The sequence below is a fragment of the Halichoerus grypus genome, chromosome 14 (genome assembly GCF_964656455.1).
Source record: "Halichoerus grypus chromosome 14, mHalGry1.hap1.1, whole genome shotgun sequence".
In the NCBI taxonomy this organism is placed as follows: Eukaryota; Metazoa; Chordata; class Mammalia; order Carnivora; family Phocidae; genus Halichoerus; species Halichoerus grypus.
The window spans coordinates 13060959-13084544 of NC_135725.1; the positions used below are offsets into that span (position 1 = coordinate 13060959).

Here is a 23586-nt window from a genome sequence, read left to right on the forward strand (position 1 = left end):
AAAGAATTTGGGAAGCGACTGAATGGGTTTCTGATTACCATGGCTTTGTTGGAATGGCCACCTCCTTGGAACTCAATGGTCCCAAAAGCATCCGTCGGGCTGAGTTGAGTGTGCTTGCTGATGGACCACTTCTCGGACTGGATGTCATTTCGGGAGAGGCGACTCTCATTTTTCTCATTCTGAAGAACGGAGATACTGGGAGTGAGGCCCACATGCTGGCCGATCAGACGCCCACAGCAACACCTGCGTCAGAGGAGGTCAAAGTGAATCCCTGTATCTGCCATTATTGGAACACCCACTTAGGGCAACCTGCCAGAGATGTCGACAGACCGTAGCCAGTCAGCTCTCAGGCAGAATCCCACAATGTGGCTATATCAGGCAAATAGTGAACTCAGGATTTACTGGACATACAAATTGTCTTTTCTGCTCCTCCTCATTTTCCTTTAGCTGGATAAGCTATAACATGCCTCCCAGCCTTCTCCACCCACCCCTTTCAGACCTGCCATATTGTTCTGGATCGGAACCTGTGAACAAAAGCCCTATAGATTTTTTTTTTAAGATTTTATTTATTTATTTGACAGAGAGAGACACAGTGAGAGAGGGAACACAAGCAGGGGGAGTAGGAGAGGGAGAAGCAGGCTTCCCCCTGAGCAGGGAGCCCGATGCGGGGCTCGATCCCAGGACCCTGGGATCATGACCTGAGCCGAAGGCAGACGCTTAATGACTGAGCCACCCAGGCGCCCCCCTATAGATTTTTCTACTTCTTACTCCTCCCATCTATCAAATCTTGCATGAAAGCCACTGCACAGCTTTGAAGGAAGAATCTTAACATGCACATTTAAATAAGAACGCTCACTCATATGTGAGTCACCTAACTTGTCTTTCCTCAATTGACATGCACTGTCAAATATCCAAGTCTGAGAATAAAAATCTACAGCTTAAGTGTTCCCAAAGAAACGATGAAAATATTATTCACAAGATATTTGAAAACAAAATTCACTCCTCACATCATGAAAATGTCCTTCATACTTTTCCACTACCACTATTATTAGTAATAATACCGATACATATCCTTCATACTTTACTTTTACCACTATTATAACTATTAATAATAATATTGATACACACTTCATACTTTACTAGTACCACTATTATAACTATTAATAATAATATTGATACACAGTTATCAGTTATTAAATACTAACGATGTCACATTCATTTTATGAGTAAAATATTGCAGTTTTGAAGGTTAGGAAATTTGCTCAAGGTTACACAGCTAGTCTATATGACTCTACAGCCTGTATTTTAAAATTGCTTGATTATGTTGCCTTTTCATAAAGGCATTTCCATATGTTACCACATCCCAAATGCTTCCTACTTTATACGCTGTTAATTTTTAAGGCAAAATCAGGGAGGTAAGTAGGATACTAAAGGTAAGGTGAGTAGGATACTAAAAATGTGCTTGGACGGGAATCTGAAGGTCAGCAGTCTAATTAGTAATCTGCTAGGAGTCTTTTATTTAAAAAGCTCTTTTTCATTTTAGCAGAGAATGTTGGTACAAACTAAGCATTTTGATGAAATGCTTAAAAGGGAACATCAGTAACCATACTAAAAATACATATAACCCACTTATAGACAGTGATTGATTCCTTCCCAATGGGTTGTCTGTTATTTTGTACAGGCTGTTAGAGAATTAACTGCAGGCATGGCATATTATGTGGGGTATACATATAATATTGCTGCAGAGATGTCCAGCAAAGATTAAAAGAAATGATCTTTAACGTTGGTTCCCTTGCAATGGAGAGTGATTACTATTGTAGTTTTGTTCCCGTAACTGCTACTCTGTGGTCTCACTTCATTATAGAAACGGCAAGATTACCTATGGGGGTCTTTGGTGCTGGGTATGATGTGAACACATTCTCTTTTATAAAATGCTCTTTCTATCCAGGATTTCTGAGCCTGAAAAAAAAAAAGAAGAAGAAGAAGAAAGGTGAACATAACCTCCAAGTATTTTTGCATAGGAAACAAAATTTCATAATCACGTAATAGACTAGTATCTCATAAACCGAACTGAAATTGTGGTTACTTCACACATAGACACTGCATATAACAAAATCAAGTGCTGCCAGAAGTTGTTGATTAGGTCAACATTATAATATCAAGTCAAAGAAAATGACCATAATAAAAAAAATGTTAGTGATGGAACCATATACAAATTCTTAATGATTTTTGAAGGCAGAAAAACAATGCTTTATGGAGGAAATGAAAAACACAGAGCAGTAGGTTTATATCCCTGTAAATAACAAATATTCAGTGCTGGGGGGAAATACATGTAAGTAAGCATGAAGTTCTCATGGCTAACACTTCCATTTGATTTTCCTTGTAGAAAGAAAGAGAAACTGGGGAGCCTGGGTGGCTCAGTCAGTTGAGCATCCAGCTCTTGATTTTGGCTCAGCTCATGATCTCAGGGTCGTGAGATCAAGCCCTGAGGCCAGCTCTGTGCTTATTGGGGAATGTGCTTGAGATTCTCTCTCTCCCTCTCACTCTGCCCCTCCTCCCACCTCTCTTGCTAAAAAAAAAGAAAGAAAGAAAGAAAGAAAGAAAGAAAGAAAGAGAAATGGTAAGAGAATTATACAATTCAAGAGCTCTAATCCATCATGATGCTTTTTCTAAGATCCTAATTAGCAGTGCTTAAATACAGAAGGAAAAAAAGGAAATGGAAGCATAAGGAAGATAAATGTCTTTATCATAGTCCAGAACTTCACAGGTAATGCCTTTGGAAGGAAGGAAGATAGCACTTTTTCTTTTCCTTTCTTTTCTCTTTTAATTCCACATGTCTTTAAGCACAGGAAGCACAGCTTCTTAGAATGGGCATTGTTGGGACTGTCCACCAGGAAGTCCGGCCACTGAGATTGGGTTCCCTGAAGGATAAAGGAAGCTCCCGCAAACTGTACCATCTTTGTTCCAAAGCACAGTGTACATCCCATAGCCGTTACCCCTTTCTTTGCCAGCTTTTGAAAAAGTAGATGAGCCTCCCATGAGATCCTACAAGCTACTCAGAAGATTCCTTTTCTAAGCATTTAAGACAGAAGTTGTTAGAGCATCCTGTAAAGTTATTTCCATATGGTATCATCTTTTCTTTAACACAGTATCAGGACTAAATTTATGCCCTTAAAATATACAGGGCCATAAAAAAAATAAAATAAATAAAATATACAGGGCCAAAGTGCAACTTAGCAGTTTACTTGGCCTCAGTGACCAGTGTTAACTGTTACAAGCCCCTATATGTTGGCTGTAATTAATACTGACTCTGCCAAGGACCCAAACATCTATATAAACTGTGTGAGGGTCTGGTTTGCTTTCAACCCTTAGTCTCCCACCTCTCTCCTCTCTCATGATGGAGTCTATGCAAGCCTGTAGCCCAGAAGGCAGAAGTGATCTCGTATGACAAAGAACATTGTCATAGTAGCAACATGAGGGATGCTTGCACTTCTCAGTGTTTATGCACTATCCATACAAAGAGGAGCACTTAGGCCGTCTCCGAGATCCCTGGGTCCAGGTGGCCCTCTGCACCCTCAAACCACAAAGGTAACGTTTGCCATTCTGTTTGTCAGCTGGGCATGAAGAAAGCCCCCGTGTGATTCACAAAGATTTTTCTTCTCAAATATATAGGAAAAGCTAGTGGCTGCATCTTAGCAACAGAAATGAGCTGAGCAGCGTAGATAACCAGGCTTTATCTTTGTGAAAAGCCTGTAAGTTAGACTATTCATAGGCTGTGATTTTTCCTAGACACTGAATACTTTCATTGATAACATCTCTTGGCAGAGAGACGGTAAAAATATTCCTCACTGGACATTTGAAACCAACTTTCCCTACACCTTGGGGAGCAGGAAAGGGAGAATGCACTTTCCTTTCTTCTTTGTGGCCCACTTTGGCTAGAATTCAGAAGGATCTTTTGGGGAAGGATCTGCAAATTTTGGGGAGTGCCAACCAATATTCCCTGAGAGAAAGAAGGCATGGCAGTATTACGGATAGAGTGAGAGGTTTGCCGTTAGAAAAAGTGGCATGAGTGGGACTCTATGGGCTGGACAAAGTCACATAATTTTTGTGGTCCTCAGTTTTTCTCATCTATAAAATGGGCACAATAATAATAATAGCTGACACACCAAGTTGTTATCATTATTATTTGGGTACCATGTTTCAATTCAAGAAAAGGGACCCGTGCTGGGTTGGTTTTGGTACTAAAAGTTCAGATGCAGGTTCACACAAGAGCACTATGAACCTGCTATAATAGACCTGACCCAGTTTGATTTCTCTTTGCATTGGGGATCATAGGCTCCAAGAAGGCCTAGTTGGCCACTAAAAATGGTATATAGATAAGTTATTTAATATCCCTGAGTCTTTTCTATAAAACGAGGATAATCATAGCCACCTCAGAACACTGTTGTATTTACCAAAGCACATGATTCAGGGAGAGCACCTGGAACTCAGTAGGCGCTCAATATTTAGCATTTACGAAGGGCTCCTCATGTGCCTGGAAATGTGCCATATATGTATTATCTCCATGGATCCTCATAAGGACCCCATGAGGGAGGTACTACTATTATATCCATTTTACCATTGAAGAAATGAGGCAGAGAGATGCAGCAAGTACATTTTAAAGCCAGAGTTTGAACTTGCATAGTCTGACTAGAGTTCACACTCTTACCCACTCTGCTAAACTGCCTTTCCAAATTACATATTATTAATATTAATACCATATTATTAATACTAAATACCCAGTGCCATCTGGGCATGCCTGGGAATGCCTTGGTTTTTGGACAGAGTTGGACTCCTAGAGGCATGCCTTAGACCCAGTTCATACTTGCATTTTTCCCTCCTCTTCCCTCCCTCCTGTCCCCACACATGGAGTAAAACATATTCTTCTGTGTTCTACCTCTCTCCTTAGGATAAAGGATTGGGGTGGGACATTAGGAAGACATTGTAATAGGAGCAAGAAGTAAAAGAAGGTGGATCATTATAAGAGCTCTAACAAAGAAATGTGATTCCAACAGGATTCCTAACTTGAGAATCTGGGGGACCATGACAGATGAATTAGACTTTCCAAGGACACCTTGATTATTTGTCTCACTCATGGATCCCAGTTTTGACTTGGAAGACCCTGGAAGTTTTAGTCAGAATTACTACATAGAGAGATTCCCAACTTGTTAGTTTTTAAAAATAAAGTAACTTGACTTGTTTCAGTTTAGCAACTTAATTACCTTCTTGAAGGTGAAAATCCTACCTCACTGTTAGTGAAAGGAATGAAGATCAATTTCCATTTCTTATTACCAGCAGATTAACCATTTCCCTTGCAAAGGCATGAAAAATTGGGAGGGGGTGGGGAAGGAATGTAATATAAAAAAATCTTTCCAACATTCATAATTGAATTGAATTCTCTCTGTTTTTGAGAGAAGTACAATACATAATAGAAAGAGTGCATGTATAACACATGAATTAGAAATTCTACAAAATATCATGCATAATTGATTATGCTCTACTGTGGGCTTTGCTGTATTGTGCTTTTATTCAGGTCTTCAGTGTGGGTAGATACTAGATTTTTAAAATTATTTTCTTGAAGAGGGCAAATTTGATGTATAATCATGGTTTAACTTGTTCCCCAAACTAATTCCCTTTTCTTTTGTCCAAAGGCTTTGAACTGCTCTGCGTGAGCTTCATCCTTGGCTTCAATATCCAAATAAGTTAGCTCAGAATGGCTATTCTTGTTGTTAGAAAGCATGAAATAGTTTTGACATGCCATGTTTCTTACTGACCCTTTAATTCTCTTCTAATGCAAAACTTCAATGGACAGGGTGCTCTCAAATCTTTTCTTTTTAAATATGCTTCAGAAGTCTCATGTACTCAGAAAAGATGGCTTCCATCAGACCTTAGAAAATCACTTTGTACATTCTTCTCTAAAGGTAGAACGGCCACATCACCATGACTGAGTTTGTGAAGGGCTATTTTCTTTCTTGTCTTTCTGCATTATCAGTCATGTGTGATGTGTAATAGGGAAGTGGTTTCAAAGGCTAATAATTAAAGGACTTCGTATTGAAAACAAAAATGAGGACATTCATATTTTGAACAAAGTATAATGATTACCCTCAAAGAATAAAGTACTAATTTTGCAAGTAAAATGTACAGTCAATAAAGGATACAAATGATAGAAACAGACAAACAAAAGCTGTAAGTATTGCCTCTGAAGGGAAAAAAAAATTAGGTTATTTCATTTAGTCAGGTTTCACTTCTTTTTCACAAAGATTCTGCTACAAACATTAGTTCCCCCAATTACTCTGATGCTTCGTACTCCCGGCTCCCCACCAGCTACAGGATCAAGAACTTCTCCAGGCAGGAATGGTTTACAAGTACATACATCGACTATGTACTAAATCTGTCTCCAGAAAGTCTTGGAAAGCGCTACTGCAATCCACCCTTTAGAAACATAACTTAACAGAACAACAACAACCCAGACCAGTAATCACAAGATTAGAGAGAGAAAAAAAGAATCCACTAAATCTATAGAACGAACCAAGTGAAGTTTCACTATGTTCCTTATTTTGAGACTCTCTTGTTTCAAATGTACACTCTATCTTAATCGGAACAAAACACCGAAGACCCAAAGGTACTGAACGCCTGTATTCCTTTTTGACTTTAGCTTTCCTTCAGCATCAACCTGGGCATTCCTTTGGTCTTCCCCCGATCCACTGCTGGGAGCTTGAACAAGAAGAAAACGAGCCAAAATCATTTTACCTGAGCACTGACTCTGGGTGGTGGCAAAGGCAGTCCCACGAGCAGGTCCTGTTGCTTTCATTTTGCTGTGTCTGGGGCTGGTCATCCCGTTAATAATGCTCTTATGACCGCCCACTGGAAAAAAAGCCACTTGCCCAGCTCTTCCCCCAAGAGACGTTTCAAGTAAGCAATGAACTTGGGCAGATTAGCCCCTTGGAATGTGCCGCTTTGGGATTAGCCTCACTAAGAATCCCATGGACATTCCCTTGCAGCCCTCAAACACTGCTTGATTTGAACATCTAATCTGACGCCAGAAGAAAAACAAATCCCCGGAGAGATCGGATTTAATTGGCACAAGTCCTGACAGGCTCTCCCCGCTTTCCTTTTTCCATTTTCAGAGAGAAGGTTTCTGAAAAGTGTGATAAGGTGTTCTGAGTTTTGCAAAGTTCAACTCGGGAAAGCAAACCCTTCTAAGGAAACTGTGTTAATGCTCCGAGTGGTTCGAACACACAAGGGGCATTGTTCCTGCCTCCCCAAAGAATGGAATGACAGTGTTTCTTTAAAGAGGAACTGCTCACAGCTCTGCACGTTTCACAAAGAATAGTTTGGTCCCTGAACATGAGCCCAAGCAGAATAAAGTGGGACTAGGCCAATGGCTTTCCACAACTTCTAAAGTGTCAATAAATGATAAAATTTGTCTGATTGCACTTCTCATCCTTGGCCCCTCCCTTGCAATTGCAAATGTGAGATCGGAAACCTACACTCTCCCGTTTCCCCGTGAAAAAGAGAGGAGTAGTGAGCATTCCAGAATACGGACTCGGACTGAAAGCAGCTCACACCAGGATGGTTTTTGACCTGCGGTGGCCCAACTGGGAGCTTCTGGCTCACACAAAAGGGGCTCTTTCAAACATCACCCAAGGGTGAGTTTTTCAGATAACAGTAGTTCTTACCTACGTAAGTGAACAAATTGGGAGGGAAAAGAGCTCCAATTTCAACAAGGCAAGAATACTTTGTAAAAAGTAAATATATAAGCATTTCATCTCCAAAGGACTGCTGTCTCCCCACCGACAGAAGTCAGAGCAGAGAGGGGGTATTTATGGTCAACCACCTGAGCTGTAAATCTTTGAGGGCAGGGCCACTTTGATCTTCATTTTTCCTGAAAATACCTAGTAGGCATTACATGAACGCTCGCAGGGAGTCATAGCATAACCAGAGGACTTATCCCAAACTTGGATGGAATCCTTCACCTTCTCCTTGCCTCTCTGCTGTTTCCAAGACTGATCTCCTTCAAACTCTGGTCTGTCACATACAGAGGTTCACCAGACACAAAAATCAATAAATTGCTTCAAATGACCTTCAACCGAGGAAGCAGTACATGCAAGTGGAACAGCAGATGGGAGCTTTAGCATTAAACACATGATGGAGAAGTCCCTGCACTTGTCTTCAGGAGTTTGGCTACAGAATGGTATGGAGTGACAGCCTCGATAATGTCCATCCCCACTTTTCATGTAGTGGGAACACTCCCATGCATTCTATTCTCAGGGAATCACCAGAGATGTGAGCATACAAAGATGTTCATTGCAGCTTTATTTATAATACAGAAAAATTGAAACAAAAGGCCATCAATGGGACGCTAATTAAACTATGGCACTTGCCATTTGATGATGATCAGAATCGAGTTTCAGAAGACTAATTACATAGAGAAATACGTATCTTCACGTTCTTATGTGTGAAAAGCGGGCATTAAATAGTAAGTGAATAATAACTAGATTTTTAAAATACCTACAGACATAATAGGTGGGAACTATACTAAAGCAGAGACTGTGGCTAATTTTTATTTTCTTCCTTTTGTTTTTCTGTATTTTCCTAAGTTTTTTTTCCTGTAATCATATATTTGTAGTCATAAAACTATATTCTTTGTGATCAGAAGGTTTCCTTAAGCTGTGAAGCTTAAGATAACAGGAAGCCACTGGGATGAGCAGTTCAGGAAGTGACTTAGGAAGAATTCAGCCAAAAGAGAGAGTGCCTGGCTGGTTTAGTCAGTAGAGTGTGCAACCCTTGATCTCTGGGTCATGAGTGTGAGCCCTACATTGGGTGTAGAGATTACTTTTAAAAATAGAGAAGGCTCAGTGGAGAACATGTGGAAAGAAAATTATATTCTATAATGTTCTGGGTGAGTCTTCTAGAGTCTGAAGGAGGGGTGGGGGAAGGGAACAGAGAAGAGAAGGAGAAAGACCAGATGTAGGAGGGAGAGAAGGGAGAGGAGGGGGAGAAGGAGGAAGGAGAAGAGGAGGACGGTTGGCGGGCAGGCAAGGACCTGAGAGACATGGGGCTGGTAGTCTGTAGGCTCTCTGTGTGACTAAATAAATTGGTTACAGATGATCCCTCCGATACAAGAAATACTTGAAAAATTCAGCTTTCTTCAACCTCCTTCCTCACCAGATACTACTTCAAGCCTTCATCTGACTTACTTTAAATCTTGAGTTCACTCACATTCATACTGAGCATTTTAAATACTGCCCCCATATTTTTCTTAATTCTATTCTCTCTAGTCTTACTCATTTTCCCCCCTTTTTGCTTACTTTTCCTTTATAGAGAGAAATATTTGACAGGGACAAGAATATGAGGCATCTTCCGTGAACTTTAGACCAAAGACAAAAAAATTATCACCAGAACCATGAGCAGTTTTGTTTAAGAGAAAGGGAGGCCCCAGGTAAAGTCAGACCGTGATGCTTTCACATGCGGTCACAGATGATCTTCAGGACCCTTTGATTCGAGAAGGTAATTAGTTCCAAAGAGACTTGTAGCTCTGGGCCACACCGTCCACATGGATCTTTTTAAAATCTTGTGCATCACCCAACAACGCAACTCCTGACAGGATATATTTCCAGCCTGTTTCAGCTGTAGTTTAGAGAGAATATAATTTGAATACTAACAAGAGGAAACCACAAGGGTAATGCTGACTCTGGTTGTTCTTTACATGGTGGCAGATTTACCTTATTCTCCTAATCCATCATTAAAGAAAAAAAAAATCACACTCGAATAGAATATACTAAAAACTTTCCACTGGTACCTAACTCAATTTTAAAAATGGAAATCAGATTTTCTACACGTAAAAACTAGGTTTTAAAATGGAAAAACGCATATTTCACTGTTATAAAGATGTCCAAAGCATTTTTTTTCTGTGATGTCCACATTTGATGACAACAGCGACAAAGAGCATGAAACAGAGGAGTCAGCAAACATTTTCTCTCAAGGGCCAGATGGCAAATCATTTAGGCTCTTTGTGGGCCATATAATCTCTGTTGTGCCATTTAACTCTGCTGTTGTAACACCAGAGAAGTCATGGGCGACACGCAACCCAACGAGCATGGCTGTGTTCCATTGAAACGGGCAGCGGGCTGGGACTGGTGTGTGCTGGTCAGCCCCTGGTATAGGAAAAGGGGGTCTGCATGATGGCGCTGCAGGGGAGGAGTGGTGGCCGAAGATCCAGGCTTTCATGGCACCATTCCTTGCAATTCCTGGCTCTTCCTTGAGCATGTCAGGCAAGTTCTCACCCAGGTGCCTTTGCTCTTATTTCTTCTACCTGGACAGCTTCATCCTCAGATATCCCACAACTTGCTCCCTGAGCACATTGGGGGCCGCTAAGAGGCTTTCCTCGACCAGCTGCCTCAAGGCACACTGTGTCTTTCTCACAGCCCTTCACAGTATGGGGCGGTATGGCACCTCCTTGCATCATTATTTGTCTATTGTCTCCGTCGGCCACTAGAATGTGAGTGCTTGAGGGCAGTGATTTCGTTTTGTGATTTCTGTTGCCCCAGCACCTAGAACTGTGTTTGGGACATCATAGGCATACATAAGGATGTAGGCACATCATTTGACATACTTGCACATCAGTTCCTCACCTGTAAGATGACAGCAGCAGATGGACTTGTGTTTCCTAAAGGGGGATTTTAGGGTAGTAACTTGATGGGCATTTTTAATAGTTGGGCTTATGTTAAAATATAATATACAAGCAGTGGTTAACCCTGCAACTTCACAAATGCTATTGCTTGGGGACTTACATTTTCCCTTTTGGGGTCGTGAAAAAATATTTAATAAATTAGAGTAAAAACCATTTGTAGGTAAGAGAAAAATGACGTATCACAAAACAGACTGAAGGTGGGGAAACACAGGACCAATCCTCTTAAATGTTCCTTGTTTTTATTCTAATGCCTGAAAATAAATATATGGTGGGTTCTAATAGTCAGAGTTGCAGTTGACCTATAAAGTGAAAAACAATGCCTGAGAAACATCATAAAGCTAGCTGCCACCAGCATGTTCTTCCTAAAATAATTGATTCGGCCGCCATCCCTTGGTCAGTTCCCTTCCATGGCTCCCCAACCCCAGCACCATCAGGTCACCATCAGGCATTTAAACCTTTAGGATCTGGTCCTGGATGTATCTTAGTCAAATCTTTCAATTTTCCTCCAAATCTTTGAACACATTATGCTCCAGTAAACTAAATTATTGATTGTTCTCCTGTGTACCAGGCTGTTCCAGACTTCTCAACCTTTTTTTTGTTTTTTTTGTTTTGTTTTGTTTTTTTGCTTTTTGTTTTCATTTGCTTTTATTTATTTATTTATTTATTTATTTATTTTTATTATGTTATGTTAGTCACCATACAATACATCATTAGTTTTTTTTTTTAATTTTTTTTTTAAGATTTTATTTATTTGCGAGAGAGACAATGAGAGACAGAGAGCATGAGAGGGAGGAGGGTCAGAGGGAGAAGCAGACTCCCCGCTGAGCAGGGAGCCCGATGTGGGACTCGATCCCGGGACTCTAGGATCATGACCTGAGCCGAAGGCAGTCGCTTAACCAACTGAGCCACCCAGGTGCCCAATACATCATTAGTTTTTGATGTAGTGTTCCATGATTCACTATTTGCATATTACACCCAGAGCTCATTGCAACACATGCCCTCCTTAATACCCATCACCGGGCTAACCCATCCCCCCACACCCCTCCCCTCTAAAACCCTCAGTTTGTTTCCCAGAGTCCATAGTCTCTCATGGTTCGTCTCCCCCTCCGATTTCCCCCCTTCATTTTTCCCTTCCTTCTCCTAATGTCCTCCATGCTATTCCTTATGTTCCACAAATAAGTGAAACCATATGATAATTGACTTTCTCTGCTTCACTTATTTCACTTAGCATAATCTCCTCCAGTCCCATCCCCGTTGATGCAAAAGTTGGGTATTCATCCTTTCTGATGGCTGAGTAATATTCCATTGTATATATGGACCACATCTTCTTTATCCAGTCATCTACTGAAGAGCATCTCAGCTCTTTCCACAGTTTGGCTATTGTGGACATTGCTGCTATGAACACTGGGGTGCATATGGCCCTTCTTTTCACTACATCTGTATCTTTGGGATAAATACCTAGTAGTGCAATTGCTGGGTCAGAGGGTTGCTCTATTTTTAATTTTTTGAGGAACCTCCACACTGTTTTCCAAAGTGACTGTACCAACTTGCAAAAATGGACAAGGCAAGAAACAACAAATGTTGGAGAGGTTGTGGAGAAAGGGGAACCCTCTTACACTGTTGATGGGAAGGCAAGTTGGTACAGCCATTCTGGAAACCAGTGTGGAGGCTCCTCAAAAAATTAAAAACATACTTCTCAACCTTTGAAGAAGCTGTCCCATTTGCCTGGAATGCTAAGTTCTAGCATCTGTACTTAGTAAGTGCCTCTTTGTTCTTCCAGACTCTGGACAAAATACCGTGTTCTCTACGAGGCTTGGCTGGCCAGTGCCAGACACAGTGAATCATCACAACTACCAGTCCACTTCTGTACCTTGCCCATACTTCCAGTAGGGGAAAAGTCATCCAAGGTCATAATGGTTTATTTTCACATCGAAATTTATAATCAACCATTGTCAATACTCAATGCTCTGGGTCTCTTACGGTGCTGCCTCACCTAGAACATGTCCCTTCTTCTTTCTATTTGTTACCCTGGTTTCTATGGGACTATGAATTCCTCATTTTTAATAAATCATCTTTGGGGGATTTGTGGACTGAAATTATTTGTACGGAAATTCACTTTATAGCCTCTACACTTAAATCATATACAACTTAACATAAAGCTAAATTGTATCTTATCACCAGATTGGGAAAAGATTCAATAAGTTATGCTTTACAATTAAAAATAAAACCCATTTTTTATCAATGGGTCATGCTGTATAAATTATAATGCATTCAGAATTCTTAGGTAGAGGTAACATGAATATATATATATATATATATATATATATATATATATATATGAATGTTAATCTCAAAGGCATTTTCATAAACCATTTAAAAATATACTTCCACGTTTCTTTGGAAAACTGTTTCTTCAGCATAAAGCAGCTAATCACTACTTGGCAATAACATATATTTATAAAGAATTGTACGGTTCACAGAATGCTTTCACAAATAGCATTTCATGAAATATTCACAGTAACTCTGTAAGGCAGGTATTATAAAATTCCATTACCCAAATAAAAAACCAGAGCTTACAGAGGTTACACATGAGCCATCAGCTTAGCCTGAGAGGCTCCAAGCCCCGTGATTCCTTTCACTAGGGTACAGAGAACCCTGCATCCTTTTACACTGTGACTGGTTTTAGGGGTGCTAAATGATCTTTTTCTTCTTCATAGTGGAATAAGTGCACTTTAATCATCCTGATCTTAATAAAATATACACACGGCATTCAGCCTAATAGACTGCTGAAGCAACGCATGATGATGTAGGTCTCTATTTCAAAAGCATCCTGGTTAGAGTCCAGGATTGACCATTTGTTTGAATGTAATAGCTGATTTCATACCTGGTCACATAAACACTTAAAAGCCACATACATACTCTTAGGGACTTTACTGCCTTCAGGGACCAAAAAACAGAACTACAGTAGTGCCGACCCTATTTCAAGGTAACGGTAGGATAAACTTCACCCAGAGAAGGAGAAACTACAAGAAAAAATTATGACCAACAAAACTATGAGAATGAGGTCTGACCCACTCCACAGGAGCCAGGAAGTTTAAAATGCTGAGTCATTTGTTAGAAATAGCTGTGTAATAGTATGGGTGCACAACCAGTGACAGGCTGGGGGGCTGGGGGGAGGGAGGGAGTGGTGGTTTCTATATTCCTGGAGGCTGCCCCCATGGGAAATACAACTTTATTTTCTGTCCAGTAAATGAGGAGTGGGGGCCAGGTGATGTCCTCCTCTACACTCTTAATTCTGTTTACTTTTCACTACTCATTCCTGCACTCTTCTTTGTCAGGAGCCAAAGAAAGAGGCTGTCGTGAAATGGAAACATTTTGTGTTAATGTAGAAATGGGGAATTTATGTGACAAACTGTATCATAGATTCAGAGGCTAGTCTCCATTTTGTTTACCTCTCTTGCCCTGGAAGGACCAAGATGTTGAGAAGAGGGTGAGGATGGATTCGTAGTTACACTTGTATTTGTATAGAGTTCCCACATCAGGATTCACTGCTAAGGAAACCAGGGTCCCTTTCCCTCTCCTTCCCTCCTGCTCTCTCTCTCTTTCTCTCTCTCGATATATAAATAAATACATAGATACATAAAATTTATGATATATCCAAATATATATTCATATTTCTGTATTTCCATTTTTATATTGATAATAAAGACATAATATATTCTATATTCTATGTTACTATTTTTATACTGTACTCATACTTTTATATTTGTTTTTAATTTTACATATTTTATTTATAAAATATATTTCATAACATTAAAGATATATTTATAAGATTATATAACATTTACATATACTTCTAAATATTTGTATATATACACATTTTTCAATTATTTTTAGTTCCTTTATCATCAGTCCTAGCTACTTTAAAGTCTTCTGGTTTATTTGAGATACTGATTTATCTTAATCAAGGAGTGATTTCAATTCTCAGGTCAAACTCTGTACCCTCACAAGGGACAGACTTAAATCTGGCTGTGGGATTTTATTTCTGAAGCCCTGATTTTCTTTATCTATTCAAAGCTCTTATAAGGCAGAGCCTGGTAGAAAAGTCTGACTGGTCAGGAGTCCTGAGATACACATCCCAGCCACGGCTTGTTGAAAACTACGCATGAGACCTTGGGGAAATGACTTCATCTTGGTGACCTCTTAGGTCATCCCCAGTTCTTAGAGCTGAGGATTCAGGGAATCAGAACCCAACAACTCTGCCCTCATTAGTGTGTAGAGAGTACGTGCAGAGGCATTTTGAAATGAGGTGTTTTTGTTTTAATTTTTACAAATTCTTGGAATCATTATTCTTTTGATAACAAACAAAAATGTAGCAGAGCACGAGGTTTTGTGCCTACCAAGACAAAGTACATAAGGAGATTTGAATTAATAAATAATCCCTGAAAGAATTCTCACTAGATGCCAACCATTCTTAAGAAAGCCCCTGGTGTAGCAATCTGGCACACACGGGAAGTTCTAATTCTGTTTCAATAAGATTCCAAGTATTATTAAGACATTATTACAATTAGTTAATAAGTTGACATTTCTAAGTTCGGTCACTGAGAGAGTTTTCAAGACCAGAACTTGGTGTTCTCTTGCTCTCCTCTACCACCAAATGATGAATCAAATCTTGGTGATCATTCAGGTCAGACTACGCAGAGACTGCCAATGATTGGTACTTCTTCTTTTTTTTAAAACCTAGCAATCAAGAATTATTTAACTGGAGAGGCTGAGATCAAATCAATCCCATTTTTATCATCAGAAGCAAGTTATAAGCAAACAGGTCCAGCGATGTAAATGCGAAGCTATTCCTATTACTCTCTGGAAATGAAAAATTAGTAGATATTAAGTTAATGCAGTGTAAATGTATTTCTGTCTGATAGCCGTCTTTCTCTGTCAAATTACTAGATTGTTAGGTAGGAAATAAAACCATCCACATAAATTCAGCCTCTGGTTATGTTGTACTGAAGTTTTAAGACAGTTCAAGGTCATTAGGCCTAGCTTCAAAATCCTGTCAATGTCTTCCCTTACATATTCACTACCAACCTAAGTTCTATCTTTTTGATTTATTCTTATCTTAGTATAATATAAAATCTCTGTGGAAGATTTTAGGTCCTGGAAGACACAGATACATGTATTAGTTTTCTCTAAATATATTGATTTAAATTTGATGCACATGGAAATGAACACAAATTCAAAAGTAGGTGTAAAAACAGTAGGTAATGAGAAATACAGATTTAATCTCCAATTTGTGTGCCATTGAATGGCAACGTGATTTTTTTTTTCTCCTCTATTTTCTTACCACCTCACCTTACTAATGTAGAGAATTCTCCTCTTTTTTTTTTTTTTTGGTTTTATTTATTTATGTGAGAGAGAGAGAGAGTGAGCACAGAGGGAGAGTGAGAGGGAGAAGCAGACTCCACACCGAGCAGGGAGCCCGAAGCGGAGCTCAATCCCAGAACCCTGAGATCATGATCTGAGCCCAAGGCAGATGCTTAACCGACTGAGCCACCCAGGCGCCCCAAGAATTCCCATCTTTGAATGTTTGATACCAAAATGAATTTCCGATAGCACTATTCTTCTGAAAGAAGTTATGCTAATAAATCTATTTCAAAAAACATACTGTGGGGGCACCTGGGTGGCTCAGTCGTTAAGTGTCTGCCTTCAGCTCAGGTCATGATCCCAGGGTCCTGGGATTGAGTCCCACATTGGGCTCTCTGCTCAGCAGGAGGCCTGCTTCTCCCTCTCCCACTCCCCCTGCTTGTGTTCCCTCTCTTGCCATCTCTCTCTCTGTCAAATAAATAAATAAAAACAAAACATACTGTGGTAGCTTCCTAATTTGTCCCCCCAGTTCACTGTCCATCCAGCAATAATCTTTTTTTCCCTCTTATTTAAGAGACTTTGTTAGAGCAGTTTTAGGTTTGAAGAAAAATTGAGCGGAAGTACAGAGAGTTCTCCTATATTCCCTCCCTCTCCTCTTCCCATGGTTTCCTTCTTATTTAACGTCTTGCATTGGTGTGCTACATTTGTTCCAACTTATGAACTGACATTGATACATTTTCATTCAGTTAAATCCACAGTTTATATCAGGGTTCCTGCTTTGTGTTGTACAGTTCTCTGAGTTTTGCCAAATGCATAGTAGCATGATTCTATCATTGTGGCATCATATGGAAGAGTTTTAGTGATGACCATTTAAAATAACGGATTAGTTGCGGCACCTGGGTGGCTCAGTTGGTTAAGCATCTGACTCTTGGTTTTGGCTCAGGTCATGATCTCGTGAGATCGAGCCCTGCATCAGGCCTTGCACTGGGCATGGAGCCTGCTTAAAATGCTCTCTCTCCCTCTGCCCTGCTCCCCCTACACACTCTCTCTCATCATCATCATCATCATAATAATAATAATAATATTAAAAATAATAATGAATTAGCTCATGGCATCCCATCTCCCTGGCCCCAAAAATCATCCAGTGATTTCTCACTACTTCTAGAAGAAAATTTAGATTCCTCAACTGGTCCCAAGCTTTGCATACTTTTCACATCCCCGCTCACTACCTGCAGCCACACCAACCTTCTTTCAGATCTGTGATTGCTCCAGATAAAGAGACAGAAGAGTAAAAATGTCATAATATAAGTTAGTCTTAAATTTGAATTAGTTTTTGAGGAACTATAAACAGATAATACTCATGACCTGAGTGGAGGAGGTTGTGGATGATTCGATGTTTCAAATGTAAATTTTCATAAGTAGCAATTCTCTACAGATTGATTTAATTTGATAATGTCATCTATCCTAAGATTCCTATTGGCACATGAAGGATACATGCGATAACTATTTTGGAAGTACAGTCAGGTCATTAATCACTGAGAAATCATGGAGCAGAAACCAAGTACCCTGTTTCACTGATCAACTTAAACTCCAAACCCTAAGTTTGCAAGAGATCTTCAGTCCTTTCTCCAACAGTTAGTAAAAAACTAACTCCTCTCTGGTGAACGATACCTTGTTTCTAGCTCATGATATAACTGCAAAGGAAAGTCATAAAACACACACACACTCACATGAAATTCCTGACTCTGGACTGCTATCCCTGTATTAAAATATGGTATGTGACCATTCATTAAAACTGTCACTTCAGGTAAAGGCATGTAATAGACTGTAGTACTAGTTGATTTTCACACACACACACACACTCACACACAATAATACTGTGTTTCTTCTGTTCAAATAGGTATTTCTTTTTCCTTTTCCTTTTTGAGTACCACGTGTCATACTGAGGTGTGCATTATTGTTAAATACTGAGTCTACCCGAGGTCACAATAAATGAAGAACAATGATGAAGTATAGGACACATATGAACACACACGTGTGTATGTATTTTGTCCCATCTCAAATCCCAGGGTAAGTTATTTGAAAGTGAATTATTATGAGAGAGGGCATGCATTTCACAAATGTACAAATCTAATACTCCACAAGAGAGAACCAGGTAGAGAAAACATTTCTCTATGCTAACAGTTCTAATGCAGAAGTCTTTAAACAACCATTAAGAATAAAATGTAAACAAAAGCTTAGTTGTGGACTTGCTAATTGTACTTCATTAAAGCTGATGCTACCTGGAGCTCTGACTCTTAACCATTGCATGGAGAATCTGAAAATGGGCCATCAGAGTTGCATTCACTTATTTTTTAATTAATTTACATCAGCATTCAAGAACATCTGTTGAACACTGACCACGTGCAAAACTGTTTTAGTTGCAGAGGAACTACAAAACTTTACAAAGACCCTGTATCTGCTTTTTGGTTTATGCTGTGTGCTAGAACAATGCTTCTCAAGAGATCTGCGGTGAAGGATCATTATTTTAAAAAACGTTCAATCCATTACAAACTGATAGTTTTGTAAAATGCCACGAAATGATGCACTGGGACTTTGTGGCTAATGGTAAACTGCTATAGGAATTTTGGAATGTTTATTCTCAGCTTTTGCACCTCTCTCGTCATTCACAAACAGGTTGTGGGCCAGCACCAGTTCACGGACCCGAAGGCCCCACCCAATGTGCAGCCCGCGAACCAGCAGCATCTGCAAGCATCCGGGAACTTGTTAGAAATGCAGATTCCTCGGCCCCACTCCAGACCCCTCGAACGTGCACCTGAGCTTTAGGAAGATCTCCAGGTGATTCCTTTACATTAAAGCTGGAAAAGCGCTGTTCTGAAGGGAAATCCATTAGATGGATGAAAAGCTACAATAGGGGTGCCTGGGTGGCTCAGTTGCGTAAGCATCTGACTCTTGGTTTTGGCTTAGGTCATGATCTCAGGGTCCTGAGACTGAGTCCCGCGTGGGCTCTGCGTCCAACGGGGGAGTCCGCTTGAGATTCTCTCTCTCCCCCTCTCTCTGCCCCTCCTCCCACTCGTGCTCTCTCTCTCCCAAATAATCCTAAAAAAGAAAGAAAGAAAGAAAGAAAGAAAGAAAGAAAGAAAGAAAGAAAGAAAGAAAGAAAGAAAGAAAGGAAGGAAGAAAAGCTACAATAACGTAAAAGAATAGCAATAGTAGCAGATTTATAGCCCTTACAATATGCATATATACACTGGTCTGATTATTTCCTTATGTTAACTAATTTGAACCTAACAAGCCTGTGAAGTAAGTGCTTTTATCGTGCTCGTTTTGCAGACAGGGACAATGAGGCAGTAGAAGTCAGGCTCCTTGTTCAATGTCACACAGCTAGGGAGCAGAAAGCAGGCACACGGACTAGCATAAGTGATGTAAGAGACATAGAGACAGACTGAGCGGGGATGTTCAGAGGAGGGAAGGGTCACTTTTGGCCAAGAGAGGAACTGGGGCTGGGTCTGGAGGACCGCTGGTTCTCTTAGCATCGGGGAGGCACTTAAATGATTTTTGTTGCATTTCTTTGAATTAATTGACTTTTGTCCTTCAATATTTCTCTAACTTCAGGGAGGTGATTTCAATTTAATGAGCTCTTCTTAGGCGTTCTACTTTTTAAGATATAGCTTTAATTTTCCTTTCCTCTCCTCTTCCCATCTCTACAATGGAAAGTGTTTGCTCCCCTGAGCTTACAAGCACTTTGTTCCTTCCCTGCCTGTTAATGCTTTCTATCCTTCTTGACGGTATGCAGTTATTCTATATCCTCGTGCTCATTTAGGGCTGGGGCCATTATCTACTTACCTTTTTACTCTTTTCCCTAACCCCAGTGCCTGGTACCTAATAGACCCTCAAGAAACATTTGTTAAAATAATGGATAATATTACACAGTTATCAAGAAAAAGATCAAGCGACTGTGGATGAAGCATGCTTTAAGATATTCATTAATGGAACACCTCGCTCTTCTATCTTCCTAACCTGTTCTGCACCAGTGGAACTGTTGAGCCTGAAATACTGGGCCAAATGTACCTGTCAGTCTTAAGGCTTCGCTACTGAAGTGGCTGAGTGATTACGCGGGGTCACGTGTCCGCGCATGCCGTGCATGCACCCAAGCACGTGGTGGTTTTTTTTTTTTATGTTGTTGGAATCTGGTAGACACACTCCAAGTTCTGCTTTCACCAATTCTACATTACAGAAAACATGCTGGAAAGCACTGAAAAGAGAGAAATATATTAAAATGTATCAAATCTCCACCCTTCCTTTGATTGGCATTATAGCTTATTTGCACATTCGAAGGACAGTGGGTCCATGCTATCATTCTTTTTTTTTTTTTTTTTTAAGATTTTATTTATTTATTCATGAGAGAGCGAGAGAGAAAGGCAGAGGGAGAAGCAGGCTCCCAAGGAGCAGGGAGCCCGATGTGGGACTCGATCCCAGGACCCTGAGATCATGACCTGAGCCGAAGGCAGACGTTTAACCATCTGAGCCACCCAGGCGCCCTCCATGCTATCATTCTTGAATGCATGGGCCTCCAAATCAATATTTTGGAAACCTTAGGAAGGCTTCTGATTGCCATGTTATTTTGAAGGTACACAAAGTCTTTTCTTAGTGTCAACAGATGTCATTATTTAAATTCAGCTGTTTGTTAAGTAGTATAATTGCCCATCGATTATGTTTTCCCACTGAATTTTAGATCATGTTATACCACTCCTTTGCTCAAAAATTTTCAAGTCTTACAAAATAGGGGCTGATGGTAGATGATCCGAAAAATAATTTTAGTCAGTGTCATTCAAAATAACAGAGATCAGGACTTTTATTTCTTAGGTAGCCTTTAAATGAGGGTCCTTGCTAGCTTCTGTTCTATCCAAAAAAGAAAGTTCTGCATTTTCTATGCTAAAAAAATGAAATTGCTCCACAAGAATCCCAAATGCCTGGATGTTAGTCGGTATTTGCAATGTGTGGAGTTCCGTGTGCCCTGGACAGGTTTAAATGATAAATGAGTCCATAGATTGAGGACAACATCCTGAAGTGCTTTGTTCAGCTTAATTCTATGGCCCCGTTTCTTTGTATTCTTAGATGCACAATTCCTACCCACATCTGTACTGCTCTGCCCATTATTTAACACTTCAGGCCTAATTGATGAGTTCCTCAAGACACTGTTACTATCAACTTGAGCTTTTGTGCCAGACATCAATACAAGTAATTTGGAGAATATCTACGTGAATGCTAAACCACTCAGTTAGTGATTCTGTTCTTACAGTCCTCTCTTACCTGGACTGCTCAGAAAGAGAGAGAGAGAGAGAGAAAGAGAGAGAGAGATGCAATGATAGCCTGCTTGTGTTTCTGATTATGACGAGGAAAGCACTCCATTGCCTCAGTTTCTCCTTTTGCAAACTTAAAGCATACTGCCTATCTCTTACTACCTCCCACGGTACTGTGGTCTGACTTGATAACATGCTGACAGCTTTGGATTCTCTTGAGTATCATATGAAGACTTATTAGCTACAGTGCTAGCTTGTTGTATGCAAAATAAAACATTCCGTTAAACTTTCTTTGTATAACAGGTGGCTGAATTTAAGCAGTTTTAAATGACATTCTTGTTTGTCTTATACCTAAATGTCAATTTTCTTTGGATTAAAAGGCACTCTATAAATTAACGTGACTAAAAAAAAAAAGTACACACACACACACACACCCAATGGGAATTTTTCTGAGCTTAAGTAACATGGAATTTGATTACACAGTGCTTTTTGGGGCTCAGCTACATCAGGCTGTAGACACCAGGCAGGCTGATTATGACTCAAGCATTGTTTCAACGTGATTTTGCAAAGGATTTCATTTAATGCAGATTAGTAACTTTATTAAGCTGTTGATAATTGAAGCCTCTTAGGTTTGATAAGTACCATCCAGCAAGGTAGATTAGTGGGGTTTAATTTGTTGCTCTCAAATAGCAAACAAAGACTTAGCAGAATAATTACATCTCCTCAGTGGGCTAATAAAAGGCGACATCACAATGGTGCTTTGGGCCATTTCTGCATTTCTGCAGTTTCCTTTGGAGCCCGGCCTTTAGAGTTCTGTGCATTTCTCTCAAGCGACACCCAAACCTACCACCTGTAAATCACTTCACTTCAAGAGCAATTACAGATGTAGTCACATGAAACGTGAGCCCTGAACTCAAATATTCACTTCAGAGCAGGCTGTCTTCTACCTTAGTCATAACTTTTCCCTAAAATTTTTCATCCATCCCCTTGTCCAGATTGTAAGTCCCTCGAGGGCAGAGGCCAGGTCTCTCATATGATTCCTTAGCAACTGGTACAGCATCTGACTGTTGTGACACTCAGTCTGTGCACCAAATTAAGGAATTATTTATTTTTTTTTAAAGATTTTATTTATTTATTTGACAGAGAGAGAGAGAGAACAAGTAGGCAGAGAGGCAGGCAGAGGCAGAGGGAGAAGCAGGCTTCCCGCTGAGCAGGGAGCCCGATGCGGGGCTCGATCCCAGGACCCTGGGACCATGACCTGAGCCGAAGGCAGCGGCTTAACCGACTGAGCCACCCAGGTGCCCCCAAATTAGGGAATTATTTTAAATAATTATAAAGTATGCTTGCAGGGGCGCCTGGGTGGCTCAGTCGTTAAGCGTCTGCCTTCGGCTCAGGTCATGATCCCAGCGTCCTGGGATCGAGCCCCTCATCGGGCTCCCTGCTCAGCGGGAAGCCTGCTTTTCCCTCTCCCACTCCCCCTGCTTGTGTTCCCTCTCTCGCTGTGTCTCTCTCTGTCAAATAAATAAATAAAATCTTTAAAAAAAAATAAATAAATAAAAAAAAAAATAAAGTATGCTTGCAAATAACATTATCACCAAACTTTCAAATTCCAGGAAGTTAGTCTTAGAGGGGGTGTCAAGTTGCTGTTTTAGCCAAAAGACTGAATCAACAGAGGAAAGAGATTGTATCAATGAGTGAAATGATGATTTATTATCTGATAGATTCTTGGCCACACAGAGCATTTAGCCCGAGTCAGCTGGCTAAACAGATTAACTTAGTGTGTTAACATGACCCAGTCCTGACTTCTGTTGATTTGGTGGCATGCGTGAAGAGAAAGAGTCCTTATTCCGCTGGACTGCTGGTCTACCATATTTCTAATGGGGTCACCAGCCAGACAGTGGAAAATGCTACATTGGGGAAGCTGACATAAATAACATTTCTTAACAGGAAATGCCAAAGCTGTTTGAAATGGCTGGAAATGAATTTCTAAAGTCAGTTTTTTTTTTTCTTTTTTTCCCCTCTTCTATCCCTGAATATTAGAACATCAGCAAGACTGCAGGTGTGGAGACTCAGGCCTCAGGGTCGGATACTGGATTTTTTCTCCATTGCCTTTTCAGGCAGTTTACTTTTTCAGAGTGACACCCCAAACCTCAAACTTGGCAAGCAATGCTAAGTATTCTGGGAGAT

At 40.2% G+C, this 23586-nt stretch overlaps 1 protein-coding gene across 8 annotated transcripts in view; it reads right to left on the reverse strand.

The window, feature by feature from the left end:
* Nucleotides 1–23586, reverse strand: part of TRPM3 (transient receptor potential cation channel subfamily M member 3) — a 493595-nt gene that overhangs the window by 249121 nt on the left and 220888 nt on the right. For all 8 annotated transcript variants that reach the window (XM_078061329.1, XM_078061328.1, XM_078061333.1 and 5 more), the window contains exons 2-3: nt 1880–1959; nt 39–243 (exon numbers count right to left, since the gene is read on the reverse strand). In XM_078061329.1, the coding sequence (XP_077917455.1) occupies nt 39–243; nt 1880–1959 (285 nt within the window). The remainder of the gene's footprint in view (nt 1–38; nt 244–1879; nt 1960–23586) is intronic.